This window comes from Odocoileus virginianus, chromosome 9 (assembly GCF_023699985.2).
Source record: "Odocoileus virginianus isolate 20LAN1187 ecotype Illinois chromosome 9, Ovbor_1.2, whole genome shotgun sequence".
NCBI lineage: Eukaryota > Metazoa > Chordata > Mammalia > Artiodactyla > Cervidae > Odocoileus > Odocoileus virginianus.
The window spans coordinates 60,242,939-60,258,006 of NC_069682.1; the positions used below are offsets into that span (position 1 = coordinate 60,242,939).

The 15,068-nt window shown below is 53.2% G+C and overlaps 1 protein-coding gene across 6 annotated transcripts in view; it reads left to right on the plus strand.

Annotated features, from left to right (window-relative positions):
* The window catches only part of CEP250 (centrosomal protein 250), a 47,177-nt gene extending 32,312 nt beyond the window's left edge, over positions 1-14,865 (plus strand). For all 6 annotated transcript variants that reach the window (XM_020894019.2, XM_020894023.2, XM_020894020.2 and 3 more), the window contains 10 exons: positions 515-857; positions 1,476-1,597; positions 2,771-2,891; positions 4,110-4,231; positions 4,670-7,255; positions 10,840-10,953; positions 11,146-11,301; positions 11,753-11,854; positions 12,880-12,942; positions 14,240-14,865. In XM_020894019.2, the coding sequence (XP_020749678.2) occupies positions 515-857; positions 1,476-1,597; positions 2,771-2,891; positions 4,110-4,231; positions 4,670-7,255; positions 10,840-10,953; positions 11,146-11,301; positions 11,753-11,854; positions 12,880-12,942; positions 14,240-14,503 (3,993 nt within the window). In that variant the 3' untranslated portion in view covers positions 14,504-14,865. The remainder of the gene's footprint in view (positions 1-514; positions 858-1,475; positions 1,598-2,770; positions 2,892-4,109; positions 4,232-4,669; positions 7,256-10,839; positions 10,954-11,145; positions 11,302-11,752; positions 11,855-12,879; positions 12,943-14,239) is intronic.
* The last annotated feature ends 203 nt before the right edge of the window (positions 14,866-15,068 follow it).

The following is a 15,068-nucleotide window of genomic DNA, read 5'->3' on the forward strand; positions in this document are numbered from 1 at the left end:
TATTATTGTGAGTGGTCTTCTTTTGGCTCAGTATCAGGGTTTCAAGCAGAATTTTTTTTTTTTTTCGGCTGCCCCAGATCTTAGTTGGCGCCTTCATTGTGAACATGCGAAATATTTTTAGTTGCAGCATGTGTGATCTAGTTCCCTGACCAGGATTGAACCCAGGCCCCCTGCATTGGGAGCACAGAGTCTTAGACTCTGGACTACCAGGGAGGTCTCTCAGGCAGATTTCTAATCATAGCAGGAAGCTGGCATAGTTGCCAAGGGGACCAGGGCCAGAGCCCATGAGCATATAGCCCAGGCCCACATGTCAGGAGTCCTTAGGTAGGTGCATAGGTCAGATCTGGGGTAACACTCATTCCAGACCCTTCCTGCTGGAGAGCTGACCCTCCTGAAATCCTCCCAGCCCCAGACAACCCCACGACCCTGGGGATCAAGTGGGATTGGGCCCGGGAGGGTCCAGGGAGGGGGTGTCCACTCCCTGCTCGGAGTGACCATACTTCCTCTCTGGCAGGTGGAATTACTGAAGCAGGAGGTGAAGGAAAAGGAGGCTGACTTCCTGGCCCAGGAGACTCAGCTGCTGGAGGAGCTGGAGGCGTCTCGAGTCACCGAACAGCAGCTCCGAGCTTCCTTGTGGGCCCAGGAGACCAAGGCGGCCCAACTACAGCTGCGCCTGCGCAGCACGGAGAGCCGGCTGGAGGCGCTGGTGGCGGAGCAGCAGCCTGGGCACCAGGCCCAGGTCCAGCTGGCCAGCCTCTATTCTGTCCTGCAGCAGGCCCTGGGGTCTGCCTGCGAGAGCAGGCTGGAGCTGAGCGGTGGGGGAGACTCAGCCCCCTCCCTCTGGGGCCCGGAGCCAGGTGAGGGAGCCACCCAGGAGCTCAGGCCCTTGGGCAAAGCCAGGCCTAGTTCCCCGGGTAGAGGAGAGGGGTGCAGTTCTCCAGGCAGTACTGCAGGGCCAAGGCCGCAGCCTCTTGGGATGGGTTCCGTCAGAGTGTGAACCCCAGCTCTGCCATTTGCTAGACATATGTCCTTGGGCAAGTGATCTCTCCTCTCTGAGCTTGATTTTCTCAACTATAAAATGAGGGTGTTATAAGTACCCACATCTCGGGATTTTTCTAAGAAGTTAATGAGATGACAGAAATAAAATCGCCCGCACAGTCTCTGGCACTTGTTATTGTTGCTCACCCGCTCAGTCGCGTCCGACTCTTTGTAACCCCATGGACTATGGCACACCAGGCTTCCTTGTCCTGGCACTTATTAAATGCCTAACAAATAATAGCTGGCATTTTCTAGTGCCCATCAAAGCGCCTGGCACATAGGTATGCAGACCAGGGCACGATGAACAAACTGCTGAGGGGGATTCTTTGGAGAGAGGAGAGGTGGATAGGAAGGCCAGGGCCACGTCAGGGTGGTGTGGTGTGGCTATTTCATTTCATAGTGCAGCCAGATCAGGAGGTGTTTCCTCGTTTTTTCAGACCAGAATGGCGCTAGGATCCTCTTTAAGAGAGGGCCCCTCCTGACAGCTCTCTCAGTTGAAGCGGTGGCGGCCGCCCTCCACAAGCTTCACCAAGACCTGTGGAAGACGCAGCAGGCCCGGGTATGTGTCTCTGTTCTCTTTCCTCAAGCTCTTCACCTCTGCTGAAAAAGGCCCATGATGTAGTTTGACCCGTGTTATTTCTTTAAAAAAAAAATTATTTATTTGATTGTGCTCGGTCTTAGCAGTTGCGGCATGTGGGATCTAGTTTCCTGACTAGGGATTGAACCAGGCATCTTGCATTGGGAATGTGGAGACTTAGCCACGCTGACCCCCTAGTGGTTCCTTGGACCACCAGGGAAGTCCCTGACCTGATTTATTTCTGACATCAAGTTGGAATGAGTTCTGCCTCTTTTGCTTACTACCTGGCAGCCGTGAATAAAGCATTTGGCTCCCTGGACCTTGGTTTCATTAGTAAATTAAGGCACACTGTGCCCACTTCACCGGGCTTTGAGGATTAAATGAGTGAGGGGCTCAGATGAGCCCTGTAAACCATGTAGATCTCTGTAGATCTGGGATATTGTTTTACATCATTTTCCTCTCAGCCACGAATTGTTCTTGGTGCCAAGACCTCCAAGAAGAAACCAACAAATGGGGATCACTGAGATTTGAGGTTGCCGTTTATAGAAACATTCTAGGCCCAAGGCAATATGAAATGTCCTCCAAATCCCACCTTACAGTGAACCTATCGGTCAGTGAAAATTGAGTGTCGGTATGCCAGTCACTCTGAGCTAGGGATACAGAAAGGAGAAACACCTGCTTTCTGCCCTCAGTAAGGCTCATGACAGGGCTGAGCAACCCAGCTTCATCCTGAGATAAAGCCGAGCTACTAGAATTAACTAGATCAGTAGCAGGTGCACATTCTGATAGTAGGAGGCAGAGACAGTGCAATTTGACTTGAGAGGGTCAGAAGAAGGAAGCAGTGACCTTAGAGCTAAAATGTGAAGTGGTTCAGGGAGAGGAGAGGGATCCTGGGCTAAGACTTCAGCAGGAGTTCTGTTTCAAATATGGATGAGTCAGAAGGGGAAGCCAGGCTCCAGCCAGCTGGGGCAGAGCCTGTCATCACTTCTGGGAGCCGGATGCACGTGAGTTCAGAGGTAAATAACCCAGCAATCTGGGAGTAGGTCCTCGCTGGCAAACCCTGACAGAAGCTGAGGGACTAAAGGGCTTGAGCCCTGGACTGGGGTGATGTCGTGGAAGATGTGGAGCTTGAGTTCCGTGCGCTTCCTTTCCCAGGATGATCTGCGGGATCAAGCCCAGAAGCTGGAACAGCGTCTCAGTGATATGGAGGCCGAGAAGAGCCAGGTCCACACAGAGTTGCAGGCTCTGCAGAGACAGCTCTCCCAGAATGAGGAAGGTAAGAAGCTCAAGGCAGGAGGGGTTTGAAGGGAAGAGAGGAATGGCAGACTCCCCAGGTGGCTCAGATGGTAAAGAATCCGCTTGCAATGCAGGAGACCTGGGTTTGATCCCTGGGTTGGGAAGATCCAGTGGAGGAAGAAAGGGCAGCCCACTCCAATATTCTTGTCTGGTGGATCCCATGGACAGAGGAGCCTGGCGGGCTATGGTCCATAGCATTGCAGAGTCAGACACGACGAAAGTGTGAGGAAAGGCAGAGAGCCCAGAGGGGTGGGATCAGCCTGGGAATCACTCTTTACTGCTTGCCCACAACTGTGAGAAGATACCCAGAGGCATCTCCAACTGGATGGTGAACACCCTGAACTACTTTTCATGCTTTGCTTGGCCTTTGAGGGCCATCCTGGCAGAAGGAATTAGGAGGAACAGATTTGGTGAGCTGGGGGAAGTTGGTGGCTAGGCTTTCATTTTTTCTGTCTGCAGGTTTAAAAACTGGCTACCTAAGGCCTCATCTGGAAGAACACCGTAAAATTCTGTCATTAATCGTATCAGTGTTACTTATTTTGTCATCCGCAACTGTGTTCTCAAAGTGATTGGCAGGGATTCTTAGCTTGTTTGGGAGATAGTAAAGGGGGGAACCTAGGGAGAACGAGTCTGTCCTATAGCCAAGGCTGGGAAGGGTGTTGACCACCAGGAAAATAAAGAGGAGGGTCTTAAGGCTCAAGGCTCAACTACAGAAGAGAAGAAGACAATGTGGGGGTGGGATCTGGGTCTTAAAATGTCCCACAGGGCTCCCCGAGAGCCATATACAGAGCTGGGTTCTGGTGCCTTTTGCAGAAAGGGAGGGCCCCCTGCAGAGCTGCCCTGGTCTCTAGGAACCTCTGCAAAATCCTAGAATTACTGGCTGAAAAGGACATCCCACGTTGTGAAGCTCAACCCTGTCTGGAATCCAGGGTTGAGAAGCTGGGTGATCAGGATAAGAAGTGTTGGCACAGTTGTCAGGCAGCGCAGGACATGGGCAGCAGATGCAGACAGGGGTCTGGAAGCAGCAGGGAGCCTAGACAGAGTAGCTGGCAGAAGGGTCATGTCTCTACGAAACTGGGTGTAATTCTCTTCTTCTTGGCCTTTTCCTCCTTTGTTTCTGTTCCCCTTTTCCCATCCACCTCTATATCCCTCTTTTCCTCCACCCCAATCATGGGCCTTCCTCCGTCTCTTCCCAAAGAGAAATCCAAGTGGGAAGGCAAACAGAGCTCCCTGGAATCTGAGCTGATGGAACTGCGTGAAACTGTGGCATCCTTACAGAGTCGCCTCCAGCAGGCAGAGCTGCAAGGAGTGGAAGCCCAGGTAAGGTGGTACTGAACTGGGGAGGGGCCAAGGCTTGGGCTCCCCTGGTCAAACCCCATGCATATATAGTGTCCAGCTTCCTTCAGCAGTGGCTCTGTTTCTCTGGCTGTCCCCACAGCCCTGAGGACCATTATGAAGGCTTCAGGGAATCCTCCTTTAATTACTTTTTCTGAATTGAGGTTGAGATCTTTATCCTTTGACCTGAAGGACTAGAGTCTGGGATGGCTCATTTGCACCAGACTTTCTTTGAGCAGAGCAGAGCCTAAAAGTGTGGTCAGAATGTTCTTTTACAGCATCAGCCTAAGTAGAATGCTCAGTTCCTTTTGCTCACATCCTTGACAAGGCTGATGCCACAGAGGAAGGAAAGGAAAGCCATGTGCTGGAGTGACAGTTTGAGGGAAGCACAGCTTTAAGGCAGTTTTGTATCTTGTTTTCCAGAATGAGCGCAAGTTACTGCAGGCAGCCAAGGAGAGCCTGACTGCCCAGGTGGAACATCTCCAAGCCTCTGTCACAGAGGCCAGGGCTCAGGCAAGTGCTGCTGTGGCCCTGGAGGAAGATCTGCGGACAGTGCGCTCAGCCCTGAAACTGAAAAATGAGGAGGTGGCGAGTGAGCGCCAACGAGCCCAGGCCCTGCAGGAGCAGGGTGAGCTGAAGGTGGCCCAGGGGAAGGCTCTGCAGGAGAATCTGGCTCGCCTGGCCCAGGCCCTCTCTGAAAGAGAAGGGGAGGTAGAGACTCTGCAGGGGAAAATCGAGGAACTAGAGAAGCAAAGGGAAATGCAAAAGGCTGTGTTGGAAGTGCTGTCTCTGGACCTGAAGAAGAGGAACCAAGAGGTGGATCTACAGCAGGGACAGATCCAAGAGCTGGAGGAGTGTAGGTCTGTGCTAGAGCATCTCCCCGTGGCCGTCCAGGAGCGAGAGCAGCAGCTGGCCCTGCAGAGAGAGCGGATCCGGGAGCTTGAGACGGACCGGGAGACGCAGACGAACATCCTAGAGCATCATCTCCTGGAACTTGAGAAGAAGGCCCAAGTGATCGAGTCCCAGAAAGGCCAGATTCAGGACCTGAAGAAGCAGCTGGTTACAACGGAATGCCTGGCCCTGGAGCTCGAAGAGAAGCGTCACAAAACGGAGAGCCAGCGAAAGGCAATCGAGGAGCTGGAGGGCCAGAGGGAAGCACAGAGGGTGGCTCTGACCCACCTAACGCTGGACCTGGAGGAAAGGAGCCAGGAACTGCTGGCGCAGGGCAGCCGGATCCAGGAGCTGGAGGGCCACAGCGCTCTCCTGGCAAGCGAGCTCCAGGAGAAGGAGCAGGAGGCCACAGCCCAGCGAGACCAAATCCGGGATCTGCAGAGGCAGAAAGAGCGTCTGAGTCAGGACCTGGAGAGGAGGGAGCAGGAGCTGGTGCTGCTGAAGGAGAGGACACAGGCCCTGGAAGAACAGAGGAGCCGGCAGACCAAGATCCTGGAGGAGGACCTGGAGCAGATCAAGCTGGCCCTGAGAGAGCGGGGCCGGGAGCTGGCCTCACAGCGGCAGCTGAGGCAGGAGCGGGCGGAGGAAGGGAAGGGCCAGAGCAAAGCTCAGCGTGGAAGCCTGGAGCACATGAAGTTGATCCTGCGAGACAAGGAGAAGGAGGTGGAGTGCCAGCAGGAGCACATCCAGGAGCTTCGGGAACACAGGAACCAGCTGGAACAGGAGCTCCAGGGCCTCCACAGGAAGGTGGGTGAGACCAGCCTCCTTCTCACCCAGCGGGAGCAGGAGATTGCGGTCCTGCAGCAGCACCTGCAGGAAGCCCGGGACCAGGGGGAGCTGAAAGAGCAGGAACTTCAGGGGCGGCTGGAAGAGACCCAGAGGGTCCTGGTGCAGAGGACCCAGGAGCTCCAGGCCCTGCAACAACAAGAGGCCCGGGGCCAGGAGGAGAACATGAAGGAGCAGGCGGACTCACTGCAGACTGCCCTGGAGCAGGCGCACGCCACCCTGGAGGAGCGCCGGGCAGAGCTGGAGGACCACAAGGAACATTCGCGGAGACTCCAGGAAGAGCTGGCGGTGGAGGGGCGGCGGAGCCAGGCCCTGGAGGAGGTGCTGGGTGACCTTCGGGCAGAGGCTCGGGAGCAGGAGAAGGCACTGCGGGCCCTCCGGCAGCAGTGTGCCGAGCAGGCCCAGGAGCATGAGGCAGAGGCCCGGGTCCTGCGGGACAGCTGGCTGCAGGCAGAAGCGCTGCTCGAGGCCCGAGACCAGGAGCTGGAGGCCCTGCGGGCCGAGGGCCAGGCCTCCCAACGGCAGGAGGAGGCTGCCCGGGGCCAGGCTGAGGCTCTGCAGGAGGCCCTTGGCCAGGCTCAGGCTGCCCTGCGGGAGAAAGAGCAGCATCTCCACGGGCAGGCCGAACTGAGCCGCAACCTGGAGGCCAGCACGGCCACCTTGCAGGCTGCCCTGGACTCCTGCCAGGCCCAAGCCCGGCAGCTCGAGGAGACCCTCAGGAAGCGGGAAGGTGAGATCCGAGACGGGGACCTCCGACACCAGGAGGCTGTGCAGCAGCTCCAGCAGGCACTTGCCCGGAGGGACGAAGAGCTGAGAGAGCTGAGGAGGCAGGGGCAGCTGCTGGAGAAGTCTCTGGCCCAAGAGAAGCAGGAGCGTAGGCACAAGAGAGAAGGGGAAGAGGTGAGGGGCCTCCGGGAGAGCCTAAGGGAGCTACAGCGGACCCTGGCACAAAAGGAAGACGAGCTCCTGGAGCTTCGGGAGGCCCAGCAAAGGAAGGATCTGGAGGACTCGCCCCACAGCCACAAAGCCTCGCCCGGAGAGGAGCTGTCTCCCCCACTCAACTCCTCAGGGCCCAGGCTGCAGCGGGAGCTGGAGCGACTGCAGGTGGCCCTGAGACGGACGGAGGCCAGGGAGATCGAGTGGAGGGAAAAGGCCCAGCACCTGGCACTGTCCCTGGCCCAGAGCAAGGCCAGCGTGAGCAGTCTGCAGGAGGCGGCCCTGCTCCTCCAGGCCTCCGTGCTGGAGCGGGACTCGGAGCAGCAGAGGCTGCAGGTGAGTCACGTCCTGGCGGGTAAGACTCCGGGACCATCTGCACCTCAGGGTGTGAGAAAAGGTGAGGTCACAGACACCTCAACACAGTGGAATCCCGGTTAGTGTGCTAATGCCGGGTCGGGGGCAAGGGAATATGACACCCACAGACTCTGCCCTCCCAGAGCTAACGGTCTAGTGGAAGAGCAATTATTGTGCAATGCAGTGCAGCTATTAGGGTTAGTGCTTAATTAGGACTAGTTCAGTGTGCTCTGAGCAAACTGGAGGGATGCCCCGCCTTTCCTGGGTCCCGAAAGGCTTCCTGGTAAAAGTGATGTTTGAGATTCGATCTGAAAGGACCAGTAAGGAAGTAGCCAAGCACAGGCTGGGGAGGGAGCAGAGAAAAGGAGGGGAGAGAGAACGCAGGCTGTCTGTCAGGGAGTTCAGGCTGCCTGGGACACAGGGCAGGGGGCCGGCAAGAGCAGAGAGGCCAGCAGGGGCCCGTCAGCGTGTTGAGGGTCTGGGTGACCAGTGGGAAGCGGATGAAGGGTTTGTGCCCTGGGAGTGACAGAATCAGATATATAATAGTTCATAAAGATGGCTCAGGCTGCCGTGTGGAGCAGCTGGAGATCTGGGGAGACCGAGTGGGAGGTTGTAAATGGGAGTCAGCGGGGAGATGGTGACCTGAGATAGGAAGTATGGATGGAGACACGAAGAAATGAAGGGAGTAACAAAGTAAAGACAGGGCCCAGGTTTCTGCTCACTGGGATAAAAGTGGGTTTGGTGTAACTCCATGGCTGATTCATGTCAATGTATGACAAAACCCACTCCAATGTTGTGAAGTAATTAGCCTCCAACTAATAAAAATAAATGAAAAAAATAAAAAAATAAAAGAAGAGACATAAAAAAAAAGTGGGTTTGGGGAACAGGAGGGAAATAGTGCGGTCAGTTTGGAAACGAGTGACGTACCTGTGGGACCTGCAAGGGGACAGGTCCAGTGGGTGTGTCTGTAAAGTGAGCTGAAGGTGAAGGATGAGATTGAGGCCAGCAGTAGAGATTTCAGAGGTGTCAACAGTTAGAAAAAGGGGGCTCCCCTAGGCAGGATGTGGAGCGGCAGAGGAAGTGACCTTAGGGTATGAACTTTATCCTCAGGTCAGGGCCATGTCTTAGTCATGTTTGCACCCTGCACTAGGCACAAGGTCTGCACACAGTGGGCCATCAGGAGAGCTGGGTTTACTGCTGGACATAGAGAGGTTTTATCTCTTTTACCAAGAGGAACCCAGCCCATTTTTCCTGAGAAGTCAATTCTATATCATGGACCCTTGACTAGATGTGAGTGCTGGAGAACCCCCTCCCTGACCTCAGACACACAACCCTGCAGGGACTAGCCTTCCCGGAGCCCCAAAATCTCTGTTCTGGTTAAAAGACAATATGCACACAAAGGGTTTCATTTATAAACTTTGGAGTCAAGTTCTTGGATTTGAAATACAGTTCTGCAGTTTAGTAGCTGTGTGACCTGGGGTAAGTGCTTTTTCTTCTCTGACTTGTTTTTCTCACTGATAAAATATGGAATGATAATATCAGCCCCATACAGCCATTTTGAGTCCAAAAAGCAATAATGTAAATAAAGTGCACAAGAAAGAAGCATTCAGTAAGTGGGACTCCTTTCCTATTTCTAGGCCTATTCTTACCAGCACAGAAAAAGTCAGATACGTAGGTGGGTGGGAAGGCACTTTCTATACTTGTGAATTACTGAGCCGTATTTGCTCATTAATGGAGGTCAGGTTGGTACCCCCATTCCCAAGATACTCAAGGGCATTTTTCAGAAGCAACCCTCTTCATAGTAGCATCACTTTTAAAAAAAATATTTATTTGTCTGTGCTAGGCCTTAGTTGTGGCATGTGGGATCTAGTTCCCCTGACCAGGGATTGAACCTAAGACCCCTGCATTGGGAGCAAGGAGTCTTAGCCACTGGACCACAGGGAAGTCCCAGTAGCATCATTATTTAAAATTGAAGTATAGTTGATTTACAATATTTTAGGTACATAGCAGAGTATATATATATATATACACACATATCTATATATACACACATACATACATATATATATACATACATACATATATATATATACACATACATATAGTATAGATATATAACTGAATATACCTATATTCTTTTTCAGATTCTTTTCCCTTGTATTAATAGGTAATTATAAGGTAGTGAATATAGTTCCCTGTGTAATACAAGCAAGTCCTTGTTTATCTATTTTATATATAATAGTGTATATCTGTTAATCCCAGATTCCTAATTTAACCCTCTTCCCCCTTTCCTCTTTGGTAACCATAAGTTTGCTTTCTATATCTGTGAGTCTGTTTCTGTTTTGTAAATAAATTAATTTGTATCTTTTTTTTTAGATTCTAAGTATAAGTGATATCATGTTACTTGTTTTTAACTGTCTGACTTGCTTCACTTACTAAGGCTGTCCATGTTGCTTCAAATGACATTGTTTCATTCTTTTTATGACTGAGTAACATTCCTTGTATATATTTACCACATCTTCTTTATCCATTCAAAAACATTCCATTGTATATATTTACCGTCTCTTCTTTATCCATTCTTTATCCATTCATCTGTCGATGGACATTTATACAGTAGCATCAGTTTTATTTTAAGCATTTTACATTCCAGGCACTGTTACTCTCACTTTCTTTTTCTACGACAACCCTGAGAAGCAGGAACAGTTAATATCTCCATTTTATAGTTGAGGAATAGCCCATAAGAGAGGTTAAGTAACCTGTTGGTGATCATCCAGCTTGTGAAGGGCAAAACTCAGATTAGACCTAAGCAGGCTGACTTTCGAGCGTGGCCTCGTACTCCTGAGCTTCTCCTCCCTCCCAGACAGCCTCCACCCACAAGTAGACACTCTGCTTCTCTTCTGTCTCTCCTCTTGACCTTTGCCATTTGTGAACCGTCCAGTGTCTAGAAAATAATCTAAACACTAGTCTTCCCATTTATCCAAAGAGGTTTAACCCCAGAGGCTTGATCTACGCTTTGTATTTTACATATGAGGTGGTTGGGGTTTGGAGAGAGCTCTTATCTTGACCCAAGTTGCCTAGCTGGTAAGTGATGACACAATATCTGCCTCTGCATGATTCCTGAGTCCATGTTCTTTCCATAACACCTAGTACTCCCAATTGTCGCATAGCTTAGGCAAGATCTAAAATGAGACAGGTCTGGGGAGGGAGTTCCCTGGTGGTTTAGTGGGAACATTTAGTGGTTGGGATTTCACTGCCATGACCTGGGTTCAATCCCTGGTCAGGGAACTAAGATCCTGCAAGCCATGCAGCATGGCCAAAAAATAAAGTGAGACACATTTTAGTCCTAGACCACCGAGTATCCTTAGGAAGATCCCTCTCTGTTGCTTTGTTTTATCTGTCTGTAAAATGATGGTTCTGCACCAGTATAGCTGAGAGGTGCCAAGAGAAATAAGCCTATAAACCTGATGCAATTGTTGAGGATGGAGGGTGGAGTGGATGTGCGGATGTTACTCTCACTTTCTGGATGTGTGGTCTCCATGGTGTGACTGTGCTCCTTGATGCCCCAGGACGAACTACAGCTCACCAGACAAGCTCTGGAGAAGGAGCGACTCCACAGCCTGGGCCCGACCAGCCAATCAGAACAGGGGCCTGGAGGAGAGCCCTGCGTCCGGCTGGGAGAGGTGAGCTGGGGGCCTGCTGAAAACGGATGGCCCAGGAGGGAGTGCCTGTCTAGGGGCTTGTCCCCTTCCCCTGAGAACTGGGTCCCTGAAGCGCACACCTGCCTGGTTCATCCTTTGCCCTCTGTCTAGCTCCCCCGCCTTCCCCCATCTCAGGGGCTGCCCTGGTGAGCTTGACAGGTCTCTCTCCCTCAGGTCTTGGAGGTGAAGACGGAGCCAAGTCCTGAGGCGGAGGAGAAGCAGCGCTGGGAGCAGAGGCTTGAACACCTGCAGCGAGCGGTGGCGCAGCTGGAGGTTGACCGGAGCCGGCTGCAGCACCACAATGCCCAGCTGCGAACCACCCTGGAGCAGGTGGGTGACTCGGGTCCTCAGCTCCCACCCCGTCTGAAGAAAGGCGCACATCACTTCTCCTGCAGCCCCCAGAGCCGGGGCAAGGGGTGTTCGGAAACGATAGCCCAGGACCAGTTTTGGCCTGCTCTCCATTTCTGAAAATAAAGTTAAGTGGGGATGCACCAGTGTTTGTGACAAAGATCGAATGGCCCACAGTGCCTGAAGTTCTACAGAAAAGACTTGCTGGCCCTGCTTAGAAGCCCGGGAGGCTGGCCCCACGTCCTCTGTCGCAGCAGCACTGTGCGCTCAGGGCTGTCCCAGCACGGGCTCTCCTCAGCGCAGTTCAGCTTCTCATGACCCTTTATGTTCACAACACACCCTTCACACCAGCCTGCTCCCCAAAAAGGCAGCTCAGCTGCAGCCCAGAGCCAAGCCCAAGCCCTGATCTCTCACTCACACCCAATCTCGGCAGGTGGAGCGAGAGCGCAGGAGACTGAAGAAGGAGTCCATGCGCACGTCCAGGACAGGGGTCCTTGAGAGCAGTGGAGCCACAACACCATCCCCCACACCCCAGGTTTGTCCATTTTCATTGACTGCAGCCTCCGGAGAGCCCAAGCCCAGCCACCAGAAACAGTCCTCTGAAATGCGTATCCAAGGCGAGAAACCGATTCAGCCAGTCTAGAGGGCCCCTCCTGACCGGGCTCTGCCCCGCCCAGCACTGTCTCTGACCCAGGAAGGAAGCCCAACATCAGTGAATGGGGCTTGAATCAAGACTGGCAGCCCTGCCTTCTGAGCAGCCTTCACTGATGTTCAGTCCACCTGCCCCCAGACCAGTGCTTCAGGCTCCTAAGAGCAGAGTTCACAGGCTTCTGATTTCTCCCAGTGTGTTGGGTGGTGCTTGCCATACCCCGATGTACCTAGGGGCTCAATAGCAGCTCTCTGGACCTCTTAGACTTGCTTGATCTTTGTGATACTGAATTGACAAGATATGGGTCCAAGGTGTTTCCTGATGTTCATTCAGCCACTAAGTCGTGTCCAACTCTTTGCAACCCCATGGACTGCAGCACACCAGGCTTCCCCATTGGGTCAGTGATGCCATCCAACCATCTCATCTTCAGTTACCCCCTTCTCCTCCTGCTCTCAATCTTTTCTGTGGCCAGAAGGATTTAGGGGAAGACACCACAAACCACTCTTTCGACTGAATTATGCCCGTCAGTCGACAGTCCTGGAGCCTGGCAGGCAGGGACCGTCTTTGGTGGCTGAGCACCTCCCAGCCCTCCATCCCCCTTCCTTTAAGGAGAGCTTCTCAAGGGCAGGGCCCTTGTCTCACTTCCCCTCTGCATCCTTCGCTTGCTTCCTGGGGCCAGCACGAGGGAGATGTCTGGTGTACTTTAAGTGAGGAGGTGCCTCAAAGAAGCCAGTCCCATCCAAACCTCTGGGACATTTGGCATCAGGTCTCCATGGGCGTTGCCCATTGGTTGGGTTTAGACCCTCTGAGGCCTCTCCTGCCCCTGGGCCCTGGTGCCCCAGGATTGTGGGAGGCCTGCACAAACCCCGATGGAAGGCCTGTTCCCCTGGAACAATATTTGTCTTCCCCAGGATGGAAGAGGAGGACAGAAGGACTCCTCGGATGCCACATACGTGGCTGAGCTGCAGAAAGAGGTACGTTCCAGAATATTCCATCTTCTAAGGCTCTTAGTTCGGACAGCAAGGCTTTGTGTCTGCTATGTGCTTGGTCCCTTGTGCACGTCCGGCAGGGAGAGAGAAGATAGTTCAGGCCTCAAAGAACTGCAGACCCCATGGGAGGCGAGCAGAGCCCAGTTCCAGCTCCACCTACTGCCCTGAGTGCACTTAACCTCTCCTACGCTTAGGGTGGGAGCGGTGAACAAAGTAGGCTGCAGACCCCAGACCTCCTACTGAGAAAGGGAAGGGAAGAAGGCTGACTCTTAAGAGGCCAGCCTGAACCAAGCAGAAGCATCCGGGCCTCCTCTGCCCTCACACGCACCCTTGCAGGCAGGACTGTCACCCACACCAGGCAGAGCAGCCTGGCATGAGCGCCAGGATCCACACCCCAGAGCTCAGGTCATGCTCCGGGAACCTGTGCCTTCTTGCCTCTGAAGCCTCACCTGAAGGTTCACCCTGTCTTTTAAAGCCCAGGAGTAATTAAAACTAGGAAATCCTGATTTCAGAACCTGTACCAGAAATCAGTAGTCACTACTGGAAGAGCCTGACTATGCAGCTAGACCTCAAGCTCTCACTTTAAGTTCTGTTAGACTCATAAAGTGATCGCTGAGACAGGCCCAGACTAGGGTGAGGCAGGGCAGGCCTCACTGTGCACCTGGAGCGCCTCCTGAAGTTTTGCACCCGACGAGGAGCCTGTTTTGCCCCACCCTCATCCTGAATGTGCCCTGAGCTCCCAATAACTCCACCTCAGTGTACCCATCTGAGAAATGCATTGATCAATGATTCTCAACCCTTACTACACATTAGAATCATCTGGGGAGCTTTGAAAAAAATACCGATGCTCAGACCTCACCTTTTCTAGTTAGGTCAGAATGTTTCTTAAAATCTCCCAAAGGGGCATGATGGTGCTTTCTATAGCAATTAAAGCATTCTGTATCTTGATTGAGAATAGTGGTTATACATGGGTATGTATGTTAGGAAATATGTTAAAATGTACTTAAAATCTGGGCATTTTATTACATGTAAACACATGAATAATTTTGTTTTTTTTCAAGCTCCCTCTTTGAGCCTCCTACACAGCCAGGGTTGACAATCACTAGATTCTCTGATTCCCAGCAGCCCTTCCCCCAAACACTGTAAAGCCTAATCCTGAGATTCATGGGCACGGGGTTGATTCAAGCTGGTCTGACAAGAGCCACAGGAGCTGAGCAAGGGGTGGGGGGGCAGCTTCAGGGCCCTCCATGGCTCTTGCCCTCTTGGTTTTCCTGCTCCCCAGGTGGCCCTCCTGCGAGCCCAGCTGGCCTTGGAGCGGAAGCAGAAGCAGGACTACATCGCCCGCTCCGTGCAGACAAGCCGTGAGCTGGCGGGCCTGCACCACAGCCTCTCTCACTCCCTCCTGGCTGTGGCCCAGGCCCCCGAGGCCACCGTCCTGGAGGCCGAGACCCGCAAGCTGGATGAGTCCCTGACTCAAAGCCTGACGTCCCCCGGGCCCGTCCTACTGTGCCCCAGCCCCAGCCCTGCTCAAGGCGCCTCCAGGTAGCAACCACAGCCTGGGCAGGACACGAGCCAGCCTGGGAGCGCGCAGACAGACAAGATGGCGGTGGAGTGGGTTGTGGCCCCTCCACACAGTTGCAGTTGGCCAGAATGAGTTCTGGCTCTGTGACCCAACCTGGGAGCCCCAGGTCAGCAGACATTCCCAGGAAGAGGGAAGGAAACCCACAAGTCTGGGGGCAGGCCCTGACTCACGGGAATGAGTTCACAACACTTGTTGCCAACCTGCAGTCACCCTGAGAGTGCCTTGCCCTGGCCAAGTGGGTGTCTGTGGCCTCTCACAAGAACTCATTGTCCAGCCCCTCACCCTCTGTCACCTCCCCCTTCAGTAATAAACCCTGGGTCTTGGCATTTGTTCTCTGCTGCTGTCTTTACAGTATAGCTGGGCAACAGCAGTACATCAGGAGCATCTATTAAAGAAGACTTCACTTCACTAAAGATTCCTGTCAGGCGGCATGAATTTGTCATCTGCCTGCATCCTGACAGAGAAGGGCTGCAGAAGGCACACAAGACAGAGCCCCTGTCCCCAGGAAGCTTGAGCCCAGTTGACAAGA